This window comes from Ahaetulla prasina, chromosome 3, assembly GCF_028640845.1.
Source record: "Ahaetulla prasina isolate Xishuangbanna chromosome 3, ASM2864084v1, whole genome shotgun sequence".
Classification (NCBI taxonomy): domain Eukaryota; kingdom Metazoa; phylum Chordata; class Lepidosauria; order Squamata; family Colubridae; genus Ahaetulla; species Ahaetulla prasina.
Window position 1 is genome coordinate 185,420,612 of NC_080541.1, and position 21,798 is coordinate 185,442,409.

At 38.2% G+C, this 21,798-nt stretch overlaps 1 protein-coding gene across 1 annotated transcript in view; it reads left to right on the forward strand.

The window, feature by feature from the left end:
* Positions 1 to 19,079, forward strand: part of LOC131195148 (myoD family inhibitor-like) — a 63,819-nt gene extending 44,740 nt beyond the window's left edge. Inside the window, exons 3-5 of the mRNA XM_058176821.1 lie at positions 1,976 to 2,200; positions 13,298 to 13,573; positions 17,114 to 19,079. Of these exons, the coding sequence (XP_058032804.1) occupies positions 1,976 to 2,200; positions 13,298 to 13,573; positions 17,114 to 17,370 (758 nt within the window). The 3' untranslated portion in view covers positions 17,371 to 19,079. The remainder of the gene's footprint in view (positions 1 to 1,975; positions 2,201 to 13,297; positions 13,574 to 17,113) is intronic.
* The last annotated feature ends 2,719 nt before the right edge of the window (positions 19,080 to 21,798 follow it).

Genomic DNA, 21,798 nt, shown 5'->3' on the forward strand with positions numbered 1-21,798 from the left:
AACAGGAAGGAATAGTGCTGTGGGTGAAACTGAAGATGTTGTAGGGGTGAAGAGAGAGATTTGTCAGCCTGCCATCTCAGGGTCTCCATGGGTGTTTGGCCACTGATTTCCAATGAATCTCCAGTTTTCTTCTCATGTTTTGATATTCCACTCTTTCAATAGGTTCCATTTCTATCAATAAAATTCAGCAATTGCATCAATATCTCCCAATTATACACAGTTCACTGTTGTTGCTTCACAAATGACCTCAGTGCCTTTTTACTTGGTGTGTATTGTGCCAGAAAGGAAAAGGGAGCAATAGCTATGAATGGCTGGGGTAATTCAATATTTGAAAGAAGACCCTTTATTTCACAGTTTTGAGTCTTCTTTGTACTAAAAACAATGGACCAAAAAAATATGACCAATTAAGTAAGTTTAACAGAAAAATGACTCTTATAGCTTTATAGCTATAACTAAAATCTAAACAACAAGATTAAAGTTAATTATAGAAATGTTGGGACATATATAAAATAGTAGCCTTAATCCACTTCTACAGTATGTTTCTTGGTATATACTATATTCATGCACAGTCCAGCCATATGCAAATCCTTTCCTTTTCTCTTTTTGACACTGTGCCATAATTTCCCATGATGTCTGAAGCACGTGATATTCTAACCTGATTCAGCAGTGCCCTAAAAGGGGAAACATTATGAGAGGGGAGGATGGAGTACAGTGGCTCAGGCTCATACATAAGTCTGCTTTTCTAAGCTAAATTGATATTCTGTCACATGTGTATATACAGTATGCCCATATGGATCTTATGTAACAGACTAACAGACTTGGAAGGGGCCTTGGAGGTCTTCTAGTTCAACTCTCTATTTATGTACAGTGGAGCAGTGGTTAGAATGCAGCACTGCAGGTACTTCTGCTGACTGCCGGCTGACTACAATTTGGCAGTTTGAATCTCACCAGGCTCAAGGTTGATTCAGCTTTCTATCCTTCTGAGGTCATTAAAATAAGGATCCAGATTGTTGGGGGGCAGTACACTGACTCTGTAAATTGCTTAGAGGGGGCTGTAAAGCACTGTGAAGCAGTATATATGTCTAAACGCTATTGCTATATTTCAGAAAAATGGTTGTTCAATCTCTTCTTAAAAATCTCCAGTGTTGGAGTATCCACAACTTCTGGAGGCAAGTGATTTCTCTGATTAATTGTTCTGTCAGAAATTTTCTCCTTAGTTTTAGGTTGGTTCTCTCTATTAGTTTCCATTCATTGCTTCTTGTTCTTGTTCAGGTGCTTTGGAGAATAGGTAGATCCCATCTTCTTTGTGGTAGCCCCTTAAATATTAGAACATTGCTATCCTATCACCCCAGTCCTTCTTTTCATTAAACTAGACATATCCAATTCTTGCTACTGTTCTTCATATGTTTTAGCCTCTATTTGTGAGGCTTACATACCAGTCTAACAAATCCTTCTATCTATAGAATTTGTAAGGCTGGGCTAATAGAGGCCCAGAAAAAAAAAACCAAAAATAGGGATTCTTGAATACTAAATACAGATGCAGTAAAGCATTTGTCCTACAGTTTCAAAATTTGCAGGACTGTTTTCTGTGCTATGCAGTTTCTCATTTTCATTATGGAAGAAATAGTATGTGAGAAGAGGGCAGCCAATATAAAATCAGGATGCTACAGATCATTGGGGAAGGGGACCAGTTTTGCTCATGAACAAAATGGCAGATTAATTGTGCCAAATAACAGAGGATCAAAAACCCATTTACTCTTTATTCAACCACTGCTGATACATGATAATATATAATAGGATGGCAGACAATGAAGTCCGCTTTTCTATTTCTATTTCTCTGTGCATGCATGTGTATTTAAAAGAGACAAACACTTCTGTAATGATATTTCCACTTTATCAGCTTGGATTTTCTGACACATGCTGTCCATAATATTAGTAAGCTATATTCATGCTGAAACTCTCTTTTCCCTTGCAGGCCAAGATACAAACTCATGCCCTTCCTCCAGGCCAACTTCAGAGGTAGCATCAGCAACTTCAGACTCCATAACCTCTACTCCTAGTTCTCAAAATCAGACCACAGTTGTGAAAGAAGAAATCTCACTGGAAGAACGTTCAGCATCTCATAGATCCCCGATGAATGGAAATTCTTCATCCAACACAGAATCCGAGGGCAACTTCACAACAGCAGCGGCAGTAACGTGTATGTTTTTTCCTTCCAATCACATCGTCTTTTTCCTTTTCTTTTTTAAATTGAGAAACAAAATATCCCAATAAAATAAAACAAAGTTACAAAATGAAAAATAAATTGTGGCAAAAGAGCTTTTTTAAAAAAAATGAAAGCAAGTGAGTGAACAGAAGTGTCCCAAACATCTAAACACGATATTCAATATTTCTATCTAGAACAAATATTCTACAGACAAGGTAATTTTTTAGGGAAAACAGTTTCGATATAGGTAATAAATACTATAATAAAATTTGGAAAAAAGTCCCTTATTGTAGTTTTCTTTTAAGGCCCTTGGTCGTTGTCTGAAAATTTTCAAGTAAAGCAATTTCCCACTTGATATCTCTGATCAACTGAAAGATTTGTTTCATTTTTTACATTTCAGTGGTGGTAACAAACTGGGCAGGCAACTGAATCAATAATTTTTATTAATTTATTAATATTTTTATTTATTAGTATTTATTTCTTAATGTTTACAGAAAGAAATAGAATATCATATGACTTATGAAATAAGGTCAATAATTCAAAAGCAGGATTGATTATAAAAGGTAGTTTTTCAATTTCTTCAAAAGCTTGTGACCAAAAACTTATGCGAATTTGGTACAGCCAATAAAGATGATAATGTAAACACACATATTTACAATCTCCCAAACATATTTGAAAAACATTACAATTTGTATTGTCAAATTTTTGCAGATTGTAATTTTATTTATGAATTATGCCGATGTTTAATTCTTGGTACCATGCTATAGAACAGGGGTGTCAAACTCGATTTCATTAAGGGCCGCATCAGGGTTGTGTTTGACTTTGGGGGGTCAGAGTGGGCCAGCTTGATGTCACTTGTGTCAGGTGCCTATGGTGGCCCGAGTACTCTGTCAGAGAAAACGGGCTCCATTTTGGCTATGAGAGCTTCCTACAACCCTCTGCCAGGGAAAATGAAGCTTGGGAGGGCCACCCATGGCCCACCCAGCTCTGTTTTCCCTGGCAGAGGTACCGCAGGCTGGCTCTTTGCTGTTTTCGGGGCAGCCCTATGAACCACATCTAAGTACCCCCTGGGCTGGATCCGACCTCTGGGCCTTGAGTTTGACACCCTTGCTATAGAACATTTGAATGCAGTTCTATGTTATAAATAATTCCAATGAACATAGGGCTCATATTATAAACAGTCCTCCTTGAACTTCTTAACCATTTCAAAAGAACCTGTTGCTGTCAACCTTAACAAATTCTATATTATGTACTGTTAATATGACTTTGTAACATTTATGTTCTTGCTGTCAACAGAACTGATGTACCCTTTTTTCAAATCCTCTCTCAATTGATGAAATAATTTGGGGGTGGGGACTGAATGGATTTCCCTGATTTGAAATTCATTCATTTCCTTTTTAGAAATGTTCATTTATCTAATTTCATAATAGGTAGAAAATATAAAATGCAGGTGCTCCAATACTGATCCAATTCATGGTGTCCTTTTATGTCAATTTCATTTAATTATTGATTGGCTAAGTATACTCAAACTTATGGCAAACCTATGTCTTTAGTTTGGCAACTTTTAAATAAGGCTTGCTTTGAATATGTTGTATTAATATGTTTAATTATTAAAAGTGAATTTTGACTCATAACATGTAACAAAAGTGGAAAGGTGAGTTTTTTAGCAGGTAGAAGTGTTGAGGTGAGCTTGTTTGGGCCTGGAACTTTGTTTTGGCTCGAAGTAAGGACAAACTTGTTTTTTTCTCAGATGGGAGACTAACATTAATGTTAGATAATGTTACACAACTGCCAGGATAACTGTAGGATATATTGGGAAATGAAAAATCAAACTAGAAGCAAACAGTGGTAATCTTTTCCTCCACTTTTACTAAGAAAACTGCCTGCTAGTGTACATGTAGCTGCCAGTTGAGCTCAGCTGAAGGGCAGTGCTCAGACTGAGTTGAGTTCTAAAATCATAGTATCTCTGCAACTTAATATAGGAACCAATTCTCTTTACTTGGTTGCTAGTATAATTTAGGAATAAAACAACTTTTATATAATGTAGCCCAACTTACATTATAGCAGTATGGATGTAGTTGAAGCCAACTCAAAGGAAGGTCATATTGCTATTCCAAATATCAGAGTATGACATTTTTATCAGTGGTTGAGCCTTTGAGTTAAAACTTTTTGCTACAAAATCTATTTCCCCCCAAATACTGGTAATAAAAATTACATTTCTTACATTTACTATCTATAAATGTGGCATACAAATTTCCTTGGGCTATTTTTTTTAAATTATTTTTTCAGACAAAAATCCTCCAATCTATTAGTTTGAGTGAACTCTCACTCTTTTTGGCGGGCTGGTTTGAGAGAAGCTGTCTGTTGACCACATAAATCTGAATCAAAGAGACCTTTAGAAATAATTGAGATTGTTAGTCGAACACAGGGTGTTGGTCTGGTTTGAAAAGGGAGACTGTTGGAGGGCCAAGAAAAATTGTAATAATGTGCTGGGAACAAAATTCTTTATCATCAGCAAAATTCCCACCTGTAATTATCCGATTAGGGCAGTCCCCACTCTATAATTTTATCCCTAAAATAATGATGATTAGAATGGTTCACCCATGCCACTGCAGTTAAGGTCATGTCAATCCCATATTCTCTTGGGCTCTATTGAACTCAGCCAGCAAAAGCCATTCTTAAACTTAAGCTGAAAGTTTTTCCTCTCAGAAAGCATTTACATACAAAGACAGAACTTGCTCTTCTTGTTCTGCAGATATAGTTGTAGATGTAGTTGGATCTTGGCAACCATTATTAGTAACAAACTTTCATGAAAAATTGCTATTAGCATGCTATAATGCAGCCTTTCCAAAGTCACAAAAAGGCAGAAAAGAAACCACAGTACAGACTGTTTTCAGAATGCTGATGTTTGCATACCTGGGTCATGAATGGGTCAAAAAACAATTTGTATTTTAAGAAACAGTTTATTTTTTAAAAAGGGTGTGGGGTCGGGTGTGGGAGACAGTACTCCTAACAAGTAGCCTAAGGAAGATAAACTTGATTCAATTTTAATTATAATACAGTATACATAGGGTATATGTGATATATGTAGTAATATGCAGCAGTACATACCTCCTCTTAGTTCATAGCCTCACAGTTATGAATTACCGTATTTTTCGGAGTATAAGACGCACCGGACTATAAGACGCACTTTAGTTTTTGGGGAGGAAAATAAAAAAGCTGATTGGATTGGCCTCCCGGAATAACCCCAACTAGCTGCTCCCAGAGGTGAATTTTAGCAACAGGTTCCTTGGTTGTGAGCTCGGTGCTGTGCTTTTTTTTTTTTGCTTTTTTTTTCTGCCTCTGAAACTTTCTGCCTCTGAAACTTTCAGAGGCAGAAAAAACTTTTTCCTGCCTCTGAAAGCCTCCAAAACAGAACTTCAGAAAAAAAAAGCCTCTGAAACTCTGTTTGGGTGCTTCTTTTCTGAAGCTCTGTTTGGGGGCTTTTTTTCTGAAGCTTCTTTCAGCCTCTGAAACCTCCGTTTGAGAAGCTGGGTGGGGCTACATTTGGAGTATAAGACGCACCTAGATTTTCACCCTCTTTTTTGGGGGGAAAAGGTGCATCTTATACTCCCAGAAATACGGTAAACAGGATAGTTGTGGCTAAGAGGTTAAGGACAATATTATAAAATGCAATCAAACCTTGATTTGGAATGCTTTGATATCATCAACTGAAAAGTGTTCCTGAACAGGGGTCACCAACCTCCAATCCGTAGCCGGGCACGGGGCCGTGGCATGCCAGAAACTGGGCCATGCAAACAAGTGAAGCCCCATCTGTGGGATGCAGGCAGCATACAAAACCACGCCCCCCTCTGGTCTGCGGAAAAATCTCTCTCCATGAAACCAGTCCCTGGTGCCCAAATGGTTGGGGGCTGCTGTTCTAGAAGTCTTTAAAATAAAGTTTAAAATTGTTAAAGATGGATGCTTCATAATCATGAAAAGTACTCATTGGCCAGAAATTGTTTCTATCTATTCTCCAGTGAAATAATCCTTACAGAAAGCCAAATTATTGTTCCGTTCTGTTCTTTAGGGGAAAAAATCTTCACAGAATGCTTTCATGCTTATTTCATGCAACCATTATTGATCATCAACAGTTCTGGCTTGTAGCTAAAAAAATTCTTTTGATGTTTTATCTGTCTAGTATAGCATTCTCTTATGTGTTTGTCGCTGGGTTTGTAATGAAATTCTGCTTGTAAATGATTCCCCTAGAAGGAGAGTAGTTCAGTTGTGCTGCTAGCATTAGAGTGCTTTTACAGGACCGAGCATCCAATTTTATTGATCAAACCAAAATAAAGCAATTAGATATTTTCTGAATTTACCTAAGGATGTACACTTAAGTGGAAACCACAATAGTTATGTGTCCTCACACATTCCATTCTACTTGTTTTCTCTTTGATTTTAGTATTCATAATAGAGATTTGAGTATAAGTAGCACATTTTTGATAGGTTACCTGTAGCTAAAGAAACTAGGCTTGTACAGTCAGGTATCTACTGTGCATTTCCTGGCTCCTCAGTATCTTGACACAAGGAGCATCTTGTGCTTGAAGGCCATGCATGGTGCTCTCAGAATGACTCAGTGAGGCCTTTTGCATCGGAGAAGTCCAGGAGCCCTGTCCAGCTGTCACCCCAGAAAGAATATAGCTTCTGTTTCTTGAATTGGCTCATGGTGCCTTTAGCTTTCAACACTTTCTGCTAATTCACTGCTGCTTTACAAATTACAGAGAGGAAATGTAAAATCTACCCCCACCTGAAAATAATACAAGATCTACGGGGGGGGGAGGGGGGGGCTGGTTCATTGATTTTTAACCAACCCATCCTTTTGCTTGGCTCTGATCTAACAATTGTGTTATTTATTTAATTATTTAATTAATTATTTACTTGTTTGTTTGTTTGTTTGTTTACTTACATACATATATGTGTATATATACATATAGAATAGAATAGAATAGAATTTTTATTGGCCAAGTGTGATTGGACACACAAGGAACTTGTCTTGGTGCATGTGCTCTCAGTGTACATAAAAGGAATAGAATAGAATAGAATAGAATAGAATAGAATAGAATAGAATAGAATAGAATAGAATAGAATAGAATAGAATTTTTTATTGGCCAAGTGTGATTGGACACACAAGGAGCCTGTCCTGGTGCACATGCTCTCAGTGCACACAAAAGAAATAGAATAGAATAGAACAGAACAGAATAGAATAGAATTTTTCACTGGCCAAGTGTGATTGGACACACAAGGAATTTGTCTTGGTGCATATGCTCTCAGTGTACATAAAAGAAAAGATACGTTCATATATATACATATATATGTATATATGTGTGTATGTATGTGTGTATATATATATATATATATACACACACATATACATACATACATACATATATATGTATGTATGTATGTATGACTGTAACTTTGTTGCTTATATCCTTACGAGTTATGTTGATATTGTTTCCTGATTGCTTATTTGTAGCCTATGACTATCATTAAGTGTTGTATCATTAAGTGTTATATGACTCTCATTAAGTGTTTTAAGTGTTGTACCTTGATGAATGTATCTTTTCTTTTATGTACACTGAGAGCATATGCACCAAGACAAATTCCTTGTGTGTCCAATCACACTTGGCCAATCAAAATTCTATTCTATTATATTCTATAAAGGGAGACTAGTATAAATCTATTTCAAGCTACTTGTTCTGTCTCCTTCCCCACTTCAGACCCACAAGCTGGCCTTCAGCCAGCGGATTCACAGCTCTTATCAGTCCTGGCAGAGAAATCACAGCTTCCTGCCAAAGTTCAAACAAATGACTCACGTAGCAAGACTTTCAGCTCTTTTTGAAACAGCTCAGCTAAACTTCTGCTTGGAGTGAGAGCAGTCCCAAAGCTCCTTATATATCCTGTGGGGTGGGGCTCCTGCCCCACCCTTCCTTTTGATGACGCTGCCTCTCTAATCTTCTGAAGCGCAGGTCAAGCCAAGCTTGATTATTATCATCAGCTGGGTCTGAAGGCGTAGCCTGGGGAAGGGAGGAATCAGGGGATTATTACAGCCTTATTACATCCTCCGACTGGTCTGGTTCTGGCTCCTGGAGTCGAGCCAAAGGAATCGGTGCTCCAGAGGTAAGCCATACCGGCCCTTCCCCCTCACTTTCTGAATCACTTTCGGGCATGGGGCCAGGTTCGGGGGCTGGAGTCACAACACTATTTAGTTCTCATCAGCTAGCCATATCCTTCTGGGATTCGATATAATATAAATGTAACACAAAATAATTTGTCGTGTAAGCAACTGCCTGTGAGGGCTTGTCGATTGGGGCTGAAAGGCGAAAGGGAAGCAGTATGCTCCCTCCCATATTTGGGTAGACCAGGTTGCTTAGATAGGAAAAAAACCCACTTAATCTTTTGCCTGGTATAGCTGACAAAGCAAGGAGAACCTGTGGCTTAGTGGTTAATACATCTGCCTAATATTCAAGCAAGCCCAGGTTCGAATCCCAGAACCATCTCACGTGAAAGTGGCTCTCGGTGTGTATTAATTAATTACAAAAAGTCACAGTTTTTTTTAAAAAACCATTAAAAGGGAGAGAAGATATTAATTACAGTAAGGAGGCCATATCACAAAATCTCTTCAGTCCCCTGGGACCCTCAGGCGTGATAATATAGCCAGGTCTTGAGGGACTTTCAGAATGTTGAGTGGGATATAGATAATCTCACATACATACACATACAATTCATATGTATTTATAGTTCATAATTTGTTTAAATTATGCTTTGTTTCCTTCAAATATCTTTCCTGGCCAAGATAATTTAAATTTTTCCACGAATCTGTCCATTGTCCATTAAATCAACAATTTTAAGACTGCTTCAACACGTTTTGTATACCCAAGGATCATTCTGTACTCTTCTGATTACAGGAACATTGAGACATTGCTTAATTATAGTCTTCAGAAAGTTAAACATTTGACTAACATTGGAAAAGTTGGGATGGATTCTTTAAAGTGCTCCTTTACCTTTTCCCAATTATTTTGAGTAACACTTTTTAAAAATCTCAGTGTGTTGTGAATTCACATATTATACTAAAGCAACAAGGTGTTTTTGGAGGATTTTGGTTTAATGCATTATGTGAACCCAGCCAATTATGACTTATAACAGTTGGTAAAAGTCCATGATGTAAATGTGTGAACCAGGCCATTTTCTGTATATCCTATTCATTCCAGATATAATATAGATCAGGGGTCTCCAACCTTGGCAACTTTAAGACATGTGGACTTCAACTCCCAGAATACTGGGAGTTGGCGTCCACAAGTCTTAAAGTTGCCAAGGTTGGAGACCCCTGATATAGACTGTAGAAAATGTATGCATCAAAATTAGAACCTCATCTGTGTGAACTACTGCATGAAACCCACAGGAGTTTTGAACATTCGCAGCCAAACCACAATCAGTGAACAAGTTGCCTCCAACAGAGTGGTTGCCATTTAGATCTGGTTACTTCTTGCTCCTCAAAGGGCCTGGTGTATATCACTTGAAATCCAGGGTGCTGGTGATGTGGCAAATGAATCATGTATACATATAATCTCTTAGCCATAAATACTTAGCAAGTTCCACTGAAGAAAATGCAGCCACACAGTTACAGCTAGACAACAGTTTACAATCACAATTGCTCTTTTATTGTCACATGGTTTGTAGTAGGATAGAGCTGAATAACAGGTCAGCCAGCACTGGGCTTATCTAGCAGTGCTGAGAGAAGACAACGAAGCTGCTTAACACAGAAAAGACTGCTCACCCAAGGCATCACATACAGCCAAGGAGTTCTCCTTTCACCATCGCCACCAAGGAAGACTTAAAATCAGGATGATGTTTGTATTTTTCAAGCAGTTTTTCCCAGATAACTCAATTTCCTTAAGGGGTTTCTATTTGTTTGTTTTGGACTTCTGCTGTGATCCTAAGTACAGTTACTAGTATATAAATGCAATTAAAATTGAATGGGAATACTTCCAAATATGTATTTCCTTTTTAATAAAAAAAAAAAACTGGCACAGAATGAGTATTTAAATTACACTTTTCATGCACAACATGTTGCATTACATAGATTCAATTTTGGCATGTGGTCAATACAATTTTCTGTGTTTTAAAACTTATAAATCATTCTTAAGAACTCTGAATTTATTTTTTTTATTACTATTAATATACATCTATTCCACCTTTTTCCTGATAGCAGGCCCCAGTGAGACTGAAGATAAGGGAGAATGAATGCTTCAATGCTCTTTAAAAGCCTTATTGATTTACAGATGTTCACTTTCTAGGACTTAGATCTACATTTCTAAGATGTAGATACCTTAATCTACATGTTTAGTTTAGCTTTTTGTCATATATAGTCTAAAACCTATTTTAAAAAATATCTATGGAAATTCTCAGTCATCCAGATAATGGTTGTCCCAAAGGTGCTTTTTCAAGAGGCAACTGGACTTTCTGGTTTTTCTTTGAAGATGTTTCACTTCTCATCCAAGAAACTTCTTCAGCTTTGACTGGGTGGTGAGGAATGGAAGGATTTATATTTCTTACATAAGTCATTTAAATTCTTTTGGAGAGTTGTTGAGGCCTGAGTAGTACAAATAGGTGTGGCGCCTTCTTGGAACTGTTGAAAGGACTGTATTGTAGACTGGAGATAGATGATGTTGTATCTCTCCCCCTCTGTTGAGAGAAGGCTGTTCAGTTTTGACATAGATGGCCTCTTTGACCCCTCTTTCAAACCAGTGGTCCTCTTTGTCCAGGATGTAGACTTTGCTGTCTTCAAAAGAGTGGCCTTTGTCTTTTAAATGCAGATGGACTGCTGAATCTAATCCTGATAGGTTTGTTCTCCTATGTTGTGCCACGTATTTATGAAGTGGTTGTTTTGTTTCCCCAATGTACTGATCTGCACATGTCTCACTACATTTTACTGCATATACCACGTTGCTCAGTTTGTGTCTGGGTGTTTTATCCTTGGGGTGGACAAGTTTCTGCCTTAATGTATTCTTCGGTTTAAAGTATACATGTATGTTGTGTTGGCTGAAGGTCCTCCTGAGCTTTTCTCATATTCATGCAATGTATGGAATTATGACGTTAGTTCTTTTATTGTTCTCTGTGTTGTCTGTTATGAAGGAGCTCCTGTAGGGTCTTTTTTGAGATTTGATGAAGGCTTACTTGGGAGAGTCACTATTTTAAAAGACCATACTATTTAACTTTTGGGGGAAAAATAATTCCAGACAGTAAATTTCTATGCATATGTAGTATGTGGGAACATTGTCCTATGTCTGAAGGGCTTTTTAGCTGTGTCAAACTTCAAAGGCGATTATTGTTAAGGGAAAAGGGCTTTGGGTGGCTCAGGCTGTAAGACAGCCTATTATTAAACACAGCTGCTTGCAATTACTGCAGGCTCGAGTCCCACCAGGCCCAAGGTTGACTCAGCCTTCCATCCTTTATAAGGTAGGTAAAATGAGGACCCAGATTGTTGGGGGGGCAATAAGTTGACTTTGTATATAAATATACAAATAGGATGAGACTATTGCCTTACACAATGTAAGCCGCCCTGAGTCTTCGGAGAAGGGCGGGATATAAATGTAAATAAAAAAAAAAGAAACAACCTCATCTTTAGCTGCTTAATTGTAGCCTATGACTATCATTAAGTGTTGTAAGTGTTGTACCTTGATGAAGGTATCTTTTCTTTTATGTACACTGAGAGCATATGCACCAAGAAAAATTCATTATGTGTCCAATCACGCTTGGCCAATAAAAAGAATTCTATTGTATTCTATTTTTCTTCTTTTTCTTTTTTAACTGCTCCTCATAGGAACAGCTGCTGTCCTACCTTGTAATATAATTATCTTTGATTACTACATCATGTTTGTTTGCATCTATCATGAGAGAAATTTATCTCTGCTAACTTGTGACCAACCTTTGTTGCTCACAACTGAAGCTGATAGTAAGGGAAGCTCCTTCTCTGAGAGCTGACTCATGATGCAACAAATCATTGCTAATCCCTTAGTTGCCCTGAAACAGAAACAATAACATGAGGAGATTTTAATCATTGTTATAAAGCTTTACTTCATCTATGAGTTAAAATTCAAAAAGATCTTAGTCACAGGAAAGGACATTGCTGGAGACCATTTTCAGTTACATGCCTAGCTAATAGATTTAGTTGCAGTAAGGACTGTAGAGGGAAAGCAGTCTTTAAAACTAACTAGAGTTATTTCTCAGAATGCTTTCTGAGAAATTAAAGCCAATAAAATGGTTGCTCCTGGAGAAAGTTATGCATAGGAGAAACAATAAGAAGAAATAGATATAATTCCAAGAAACAGAAATAATTCCAAGAAATCTATTCTCTTTTGGTCCAATAATAAACTGCCATTATCAAAAATGATAGTAAAGAATCTTGATTCGAGATAGGATAAATCTCATGTCCCAAATGTGCTTTTTCAAGAGGCAGCCGGACTTTCTGGTTTAAAAACAACAACAACAGAAAGTCCAGTTGCCTCTTGAAAAAGAACCTTTGGGACAACCATGACCCGGATGACTGAGGATCCCCATAGACATAAATCTCATGTGTATTTTATGCTGTCCTATTTGTATGTCTGTTTTTATCCAGGTTCATTTCAAAAGATAATTCCTGATTTTGAAACTAAGGGCAAAAAAATTAACCACAGATTCTACTGATTACTCTGCTTCTACCCAATTTTGCAGAGGTATAGATATTATATCTGGTTACAAAGTCTGGTTAGGATTTTGTTTTTTTCATTAAAAAAAATGTATGCATCAACTGGGGAGTTAACTTAAAATTCTGTATAAAATGGTGATAATAATTGAAAAAGAAAAAACTACATCCAGGGAATTGAAAGAAATCCAGATGGTGAGCATTTCGTTGACACTGAATAAAAGCAAGAGGATTTGCTGTTTAAAGTTTATTTCTTTTTCAAACAGTTTATGTTATCTATCAAGTCAAGATGTATGCAAAGCTTGGTACATTGACTTAAACAATTAGGATTTTTTTAAAAGAAAAAATTGTCTTTCCTCCTACAACAGGTCAGCCTCAAAGCCGAGTCACTGTTCAGATTCCTTCAGACTTGACTTGTGTCCCGTTGCTACAAAATGGTGCTGGATATATATCAGATGACCTCAGCAATTCAAAGGGAGAGGCTGGCAATGGGATCTTATGTTCCGAACTTAGATCACTGTCAAGTTCCCAGAAGCCTCATCGGAAACTGCAGTCCCATCACTCCATCAACAGCCATATCAGCAAAAAAAGCAAGAGCAGTTCCAAATCAGTATCCTCTCAGATCCCTACTGAAGCACAGGAAGGTATCTATCTGCTTACATGAATATTTTCACTTACTTGGTCCTCTAAATGAGAGACACCATATTCCTACTTGGTGTTTTTTTTATTGTGACACAATCCAAGAACAGCCTCCAGGACTGTAAAATGGGATAGACTTTGACCCTCATCCTCTTCAAGCAGTTTTTTGTAACCTTACTAACGTTAATATGCATGGACTTCAACTCCCAGGATTCCCCTAGTCAGCCATGTTCAGTGGAAGGATTCTGGGAGTTGATGTCCACACATCTTAAAGTTGCCACGGTTGAAAAAAACTGCTTTGGAGGGAAATCAGGTGATTGTAGATACTTAAAACAGGAGGAATAGAGTCAGAAGAGGTATAATGAAGGCAAATAGGATAAGAAAGAGAAAAGCATAGCTCTCATCCAACCTCAAAGATTGAAGAGCTTGTTCATTTATGTTTATTTTGGATTTCCCTCCCCTTTCAGAATTTGGTTAATTAAAATAGGATATCAGCTCTAAATCTTCAACCAGTTCTTCACCATGGAAGATTATTAAGAACTGGGCCTGCTTTTTAAAACACAAGTCCTTGATTCCACAACATTGGTATCCTTTGCATTCAGATTTATCCACTGACTTGGCTAAAAGGTGGTGGAAGACATCCTGTATCTTTTGGACTAAGGGAATTACTTATATGTCCACTGTCCTATTAACTCAAAACAGGAAAGTTCTGGGTAGCCTTCCCATTATTCTTGTATCTTTAATTATTTCTTAGTCCCTGTATGGGAATAGCATTTCGGAATCACAATAGAGCAATTTTGCTGTGTATAAACATAAGTTTGGGAAAAGTTTTCTGCTTTTGAAACTAGGCAGGTCAGGAGTTTGAATTCCATTGCTCCTTTCTGTGTTTTGTCTACACACTTGCACTTTGTCTTTCAATATAAATGCCAAACTCCTGCTTCACTGTATATTTTCCTCACCTTTGCAAATTGCATTCCTGAGTGTATTATATTTTTTAAAAACAACAACAACAACATGGTTTTAACGATCTAGAAGGCACTGTACAAATAGGGGAAGATAGTTAAAAAGAGAGTAAGAACTGTAAGCAAATGTTCATTTATTTATGACATGATTTAGGAGAATTGCAGTTGAAGCTCCACAACTATTTGCAATTCCAGAATCTTTCTTTTTTGCAGTCTTTCTCTCCTACCACAATTCCCAAAAGTTAGTTGAATGGTTTCCTGTAATTTTAATGTGGGAAATGCAGATGTGTTATAACCACTCATGCAGCAATCATTCAAACTTTCAACAATGCTAAATTGGGAAGACTTATGACTAATCCTCGGAGCTCTAGTCATCTTAATATCTCCACAGGCACGTGATCATGGTCTGGGGGGTTTTGCATGTGCCTCACAATCACAGTGAGCAGGAGCCCAGCAATCACAATTTCCAACATTCCCTATCAGGTTCCCACAAGTGAAGTCAGCAGGAAGTCATGGTAGCAGAGTCATATGACATCATGCTTTAAGACTATGTTGCTTAGTGACAGCAATTCTGGTCCCAACTTCCAAGTCCAAGGACTACCTATACCAGGAATCTCCAACCTTGGTCCCTTTAAGACTTGTGGACTTCAACTCTCAGAGTTCCTCAGCCAGCTTTGCTGGCTGAGGATCTGGAGTTGAAGTCCTAAGTCTTAAAGGACAAATTGAAGACAACTTATACAATAAAACTGTTATGAAAATCTTAATATAGGCATCATCTCTATTTGAAGGTTCTAAACACCAAGCACCTAGGGAAGTCCAAGGTCCTGACCTCAAGTGAAATCTGCCAAAAGTGAGAGATAAGTTTCCAGTCAGCCTGGATTCTTCCTGCAGGAGATCAGTGTTATGTGAGCAATATCCATGAAGAGCAAGGCTTATCTGGCACATCCTATAGAGATTTTATAGCCACTAGTCCTTAAAACTCTCTCAAAATCAAGAAAGAAACAAGTACATTCTGCACAAGGTCCTCACTGAACATCACACCATCCATTGTAGTGAGCACTCCCCCAATTTTTTCCCCAATCTTTTTTTTTAAAGCACTGATTTTAGACCTTAATGTTGTTTTAAGGTATTTTTAAGACATACTTTCATTCTTGAATGTACTGGGGGCTAGTGGTTATTCTGCCAGAGAAGCCTAATGGCAGTTGTTTCCAAGAAATTGATGGAAGGACTCTTACTTATCATCTTTCTGAAAATTGTAGGATATCTGACCCATCATGAAATTTGCTATATACCAGTGATGGCTAATCTTTTTGTCGTTGCATGCCAAAAGTGGGGGGAGCGCAGTGGGGGTTGTATGCGCACGTGCCAACACCCATAATTCAATGCCCCCACCCTGCACCCCCAAGTATACACGTGTGACACACACGTACCCACGTGCCTCCCCTCCACACTTTTGGCACATGACAGCAAAAAGGTTACTGGTTACTGGCCATTTTTCGCCCTCTCCAGGCTTCAGAGGCTTTCTTGGAGCATGGGGGGGCAAAAACGGCCTTCCCCACCCCCCGGAAGCCCTCCGGAGGCTGGAAACAGCCCATTTTCCGACTTCTGGTGGGCTCACAAGGCCCAAAAATCAGCTGGCTGATGTGCGCATGTACGCTGGAGCTGAGCTAGGGCAACGCTCATGTGCCCACAGATATGGTTCTGCGTGCCACCTGTGGCACCCGTGCCATAAGTTCGCCATCATGGCTATATACCATTGACAATGTATGGTATGTTCAAAAGAAAAGTCCTGCATGCCTTCAGGGTTCTGTAAATTATGTCTGGGGAATTCTGCCAGAAGAGCTAATGCTAGTGACATGGAGGGGTTTTAGTCCTGCAAAAATCTAGGTAGGCTACAAACACCTCTGTCACTACTATAAATAGTGAGACCAGGAAGGTTTCATCAAAAATTGTCCCTACTATCTCTGGAATTTTATTGAGAGCTCAGAAGGCATTATCCTCTATTTGGTACTCTCATGCATTTTCTTAGTATTTCTCCCCCTCCCCTGTTTACCTTTCAAAGAAATCTGTAAAGTATAGAAAGATGGACTAGCTACACTGTTGATTGATAGTACTATGAGCTGTGTATGTGGAAGTACACCAGATTTGCAATCAAAACTGCCAAAAAATATTAGTTTTTGCATTCCAAATAATCACCTACTCACTCATACATTCAGCAGCCCCTTTAAAGGCCACTAGTTTCTATCCTGATCAATGGAAGCAAGAATTTTATATTATGAAGCCCAGCCATCACCACTCCCATTTGCATCTGCAGGGTATTTACCAAATCTCCTAAGGCTAGTCCTAGGAGCTTTTAAATGCTGGTATGCAATTGGTTTGTTTCAATATTAGTGCTTTTCTTGGCATCCTTAGAGCTTCAGAGTGATGCCTTGGCAGCATCCTGCTGTGCTCTAGCTGTGCAAAAAGTTGTCCTTCATTTCTTTTTCCTTCCAATTTTGATCTAGCCTTCCTGCCCTATTTCAACCTCTTATGCTTGGCTACCCGTGGCCCGCTTTTGATAGTCTTGTCTCTTTCTGATTCCAGACTGCTGCGTCCACTGTATTCTCTCCTGCCTCTTCTGTGAGTTCCTGACCCTCTGCAACATCATGCTGGACTGTGCCACTTGTGGCTCCTGCAGCTCTGAGGATTCTTGCATCTGTTGCTGCTGCTGTGGCTCTGGGGAATGTGCTGATTGTGACCTGCCCTGTGACATGGATTGTGGCATCATTGATGCCTGCTGCGAGTCAGCTGATTGTCTGGAGATCTGCATGGAGTGCTGTGGCCTTTGTTTTTCTTCCTGAAGTCAAATCTTGATCCTTCAACAGGAGCTCCGAGTGGGACCCTTAGGGGGAAACTGTGCTAATTAAGTCTCTGTTGTTCTTCGTTAGTTATCAGATGGCTGAGGTTTGAGAAGTTCCAAGTTTGAAACCAGAGACCTGAATAGAAGAGTTGACAGAGTTAATTCTATTGGATTCGATTCTGGGCTCTGAAACTGTTTAGAAGATGTGGTTAATTTTTTCCCCAGACTACAACAAAAAGTTTGAAGAAGTAGCAGGATATCTCCATGTAGTCGTCGTCTTTATTCTTCCTCTTTGCCCTCACATCAGAACTTTCCACATGGAGGCTGGGGAATAGCAGTGTTCCTGCTGCCTGAGCCAAATACCAGAGAAGAATAGTTGCACGGCTAGCTAAGCTGGTTGGTTGAGATCTGAAGCAATTACACAACGCCAAAAATCATTGCAAACATGCCCAGGCTGTGTTTAGTATGATAGTAAGTTGTTCCACGTACTGGTCCAGCTGCAGGGGTTGTTCTAACTCTGGAAGTTACTGCTGCCTTATTTGATGCCCACTAGTTGGTAATTAGCTGCCTCCTGGGCATCCAAAGCAATGGCAGCTCACCTAATGTTTTCATGCAGTTGTTCTGGATTTATCCCTGGCACATCAGCTAAATTCCTCCAGGGAACAGCAGCTCCTAATTCATCCATACTAATGTGGATCCTCTTGGTATCTGTCAGCAATTAGGAGCAGATCTTTCCTGTGAATTCTTGGATGGGATCCATATCTCATTCCTGCTGCTCCATCTTCCATTTGTCCTTTGATAGGGACATGTCAGTGTTAGCATTGTATCATTCCATGTGACCAGAACATGCCGCTCTTCATTTTCGATGTACAACGTAGAAGGCCCTTTTGCCACCACTGACATCTGTCAGGAAAAAGCTTTTGAACAGATTGAGAGAGATTATTGGTCTAAAAGAAGACAAGGGAAACTGCTGTCCTTTGCTTTTTCCCATAGCAGGAAAACACTAAACCTAACTCAAAGATACCGGATATGAGTCACTTACTATTAAAAAACAAAATCATATCCTCTTAAAAAGAAAAATGACAATATGACATCAAGACATCCAGTATCTTGGGGAGAGTGGATGAGACAATTTGTAGCATGTAAGGGCAGTCCTCTGCCTCTTTGTAGTGTGGGAAGAATTTTAGATTTTGTCTGTTGTTGTTAATGTAAATAAAAATATTTTTCACTTTTGACTTAAAATTGTTCAGTGTTGTGAATTGAGGAATTGTGAATTGAAAGTACTATATATTTCAGTTTAAATGTTTCTATATATAAATATAATGCCTTAATACAAAATACACATAAAAAATGCCTCTTGTTGAAATTTAGAATCTACAAACTTCAACAATTTACATTCCTTATAGTGTAAGCATGCAGGTCTGTGAGGGGAATTTACACATACTTGTATTATCAGTATATGAAATTGCTTTAAAAGAACGTTTTAATTTGCTTCCAGTTGCAGCTATCCATCAATAATGGGTCTTGAAAATGTGTTCCAAAGTATTGTTCTAATACATTATGCAAGAATCAGAAATGTTTCTAAACAGTGAATCAGTTATCTATCATAGGAGTAGGAATACTAACACAAATATATACACAAAATCCAAATTTTGAAAATAAAATCATGTTAAATTGTCTTAATTGAGTCAGTTAAGTTGTCTCATCTACAAATGTTCACAGTTTCAGTCACAAATTGACTTCTGTGGACCTTACTTCATACTTAAGTGGTCAGTAGATGGGTCGTGCATAAGTGCACTAACGTGCCTATCGTCCCTGTCATTGTATTTTTATTCTCTTATTCTTGTTCTCATTTTTGTTTGACAAATTCCAATAAATAAAGTAAATAAAAATAAATGGCAAACAGTAATTTAGATATCAAATTCTTTCAAGAACAGAAATTTTCCTTATCTTTTGGGAGTTATATGAATAAACAGTAGACCCAACATCCACCTTATTATTTACCACTCAAAAGGATATTTCGTGTGCAAAGCATCTGTTGGAATTTACCTTAAATCCCTAAAAAGTATAAGTTTTTTATCTTCCGTTTCTTTTAATTACTTAATTTCCCCCCAATATAATTTTGCTACCCACCTGAACTATAGGCATGTCCTGAGCTTGGCCGTCTGGCTGGGAGAATTGCTGGCTTGAAATCCTGCAGACATGAGCAAGGGAAGAGTTAACCAGGCTTTAGGGAATTAATTAACAACAGATGTCTTTGGTTTCAATTAATTAATCTCTTGCCACATTTGGTTTTTACAGTTCCCTGGGAAGCCATTCTGCAATGACCAGCTGTTCAGATGCCAAGGCAAGCTCAGTGCTCATAGGGTTGGTGGCTCACGTAGTAACTGGGCAGGGAGTAAATGGGTTTGTTGTTCTTCTGTTTGTGTTGCGCCAGCTAGCAGACAAGCAGACTTCCCCTGATGTTAGCAGAAGTGACGCATTGCACATCAGGCATCTCGGACAATTTCCCAAGGATTTATGGGTCAGTGGAATAACTGCCACCTGGTACTGTGTTTTTGGAGTTGTTAAAACTCAGTCCGTATTAGAAAAAAATGTAGTGTTTTGATCAATTACAAAGGAAAGGAAGGCACAGATTCATACATTTATAGGGAAATTGTTTTTAAAAATGAGGTGATTTATCTTCAGCTAATGGTTCACATGTACAGCAAATATTTGCCAAGTTGCAAGTTGTCATGCTGAGTAAGCACTAGTCTCAGGGTGGGGGTGGGGGGTGGGGGGTATGCTTTAAAAAGGAGATGGACAACCAATAACTCTCGGGCATATAGACTCATAAAGCAACAGAAAATTAGGCACAACCACTTCTTAAGTTGTGAGATGCAGACAGGGGAAAGGCATAAACTCTTTAGATTATAGGTTTTCTTTCCAAAGGATTTTGATGTACAAAGACAAGAGCAGATTATTTCAGAAGCAAGGAGATACCATTTCTGCTCTGTGTCATTCTACCATTATTAAAACGCAACACCTTTCAAAACAATGCAGTCCACAATGAATTGAATCATTTTCTATGCCAGGGATTCCCGACCCGCCCAGTCCATGGACCAACACCAGTCCACAATGTGCCAGCAACCTGGCCCCGCAAACAAGCAAAGTCCCATTTGCGGGATGCAGGCAGCATGCAAAACGCCACCTCCCATCCACGGAAAAAACTTTCTCAATGGAACTAGTTCCTGGTGCCCAAAATTTTAGGGGCCACTGCTCTATGCTGATTGGTTTATCCCTAGTGCCTTATTAAGACTTGAATTAGGATCTCCTTCCAGAGCTTCCTGGATAAGAATATCCAGAATATTCTTAGAATGCCACCTAAGATACTGAAACTAAACTGGAAGTCATTCTTTGATTCAGCTTATACAGATAATTTAAATTCATTCTATCTGTGGCTTTATTCAGGCAATATCAGTGATAGCTTTGGAGAAAGCTACATCTAACACAAATAATGCACTCTTGATTTCACGATAGAAGATAAAAGATCTAATTTCAAATTATGCATCAAACAACTTTTATCACATCTTCATTTTTCAAACTACCTTTTAAAGATTATTTTTCCTGAAGCAAAAAAGGCATTTACATTAGCTAGCTTTAATATCTTGACTTTAAATCTAGTGCAGAGGCAGCTCAGTAACATTCCTTATCTACTAGACTACCAGTGCCTATGTTCAGGTGGAGCCACTGAAACATCTCACATTTTTATGAACTATATCAGGTCTGGCAATTTTATTACAGTATTGTATTGCATCCAGTCTGTGTTTGTGTAGAAGTTAAACAGAGTCCAAAACTACAGTTTTTATTAGCAGATATTTCCACAGAAACGTCCAAAAAAGTCACTAGATTCCTCTCCATGGCAGTTGCCATCAAAAGTCAGTGGGCTTAACCCCACCCAGGCCTGGATTGGCCAAGTGTCATTTATGGGTCTAATATGTATTTTTCCAATGTCAGCTACTGCCTTATTCTTATTCTTATTTTACTTTTTGAATGTATGCATAAACCTTATTTATTTCTATGTGTCCTTAATTTATTCTACTTGCTATTTATGCATTTCTATTTTTAATCTTTGACAAAATAAAGTTAAATTATCTCAGATGCTAAATTTCCTGGAATCATATAACTGAAATTCAATATGTATCACAGAAAAATAGACCACAATTTCATACTAATTTTGATTGAAAACAAACTGGTAGAAAACACCCTTATAAAAGTTTATCATATACTACAGTAGCAATGAATCCCAGCATGCATGCCCTAAATTACTTGTTCTGTTTAAGATTTACAGTAATGTTATCGTGATCCCAAACACAATAATTTTAAGAAAGTTTCCCTCCCCCTTTTGAAAGTATTACTGTTTAAAGTGCAGTTGTTTCATGAAAAGAGA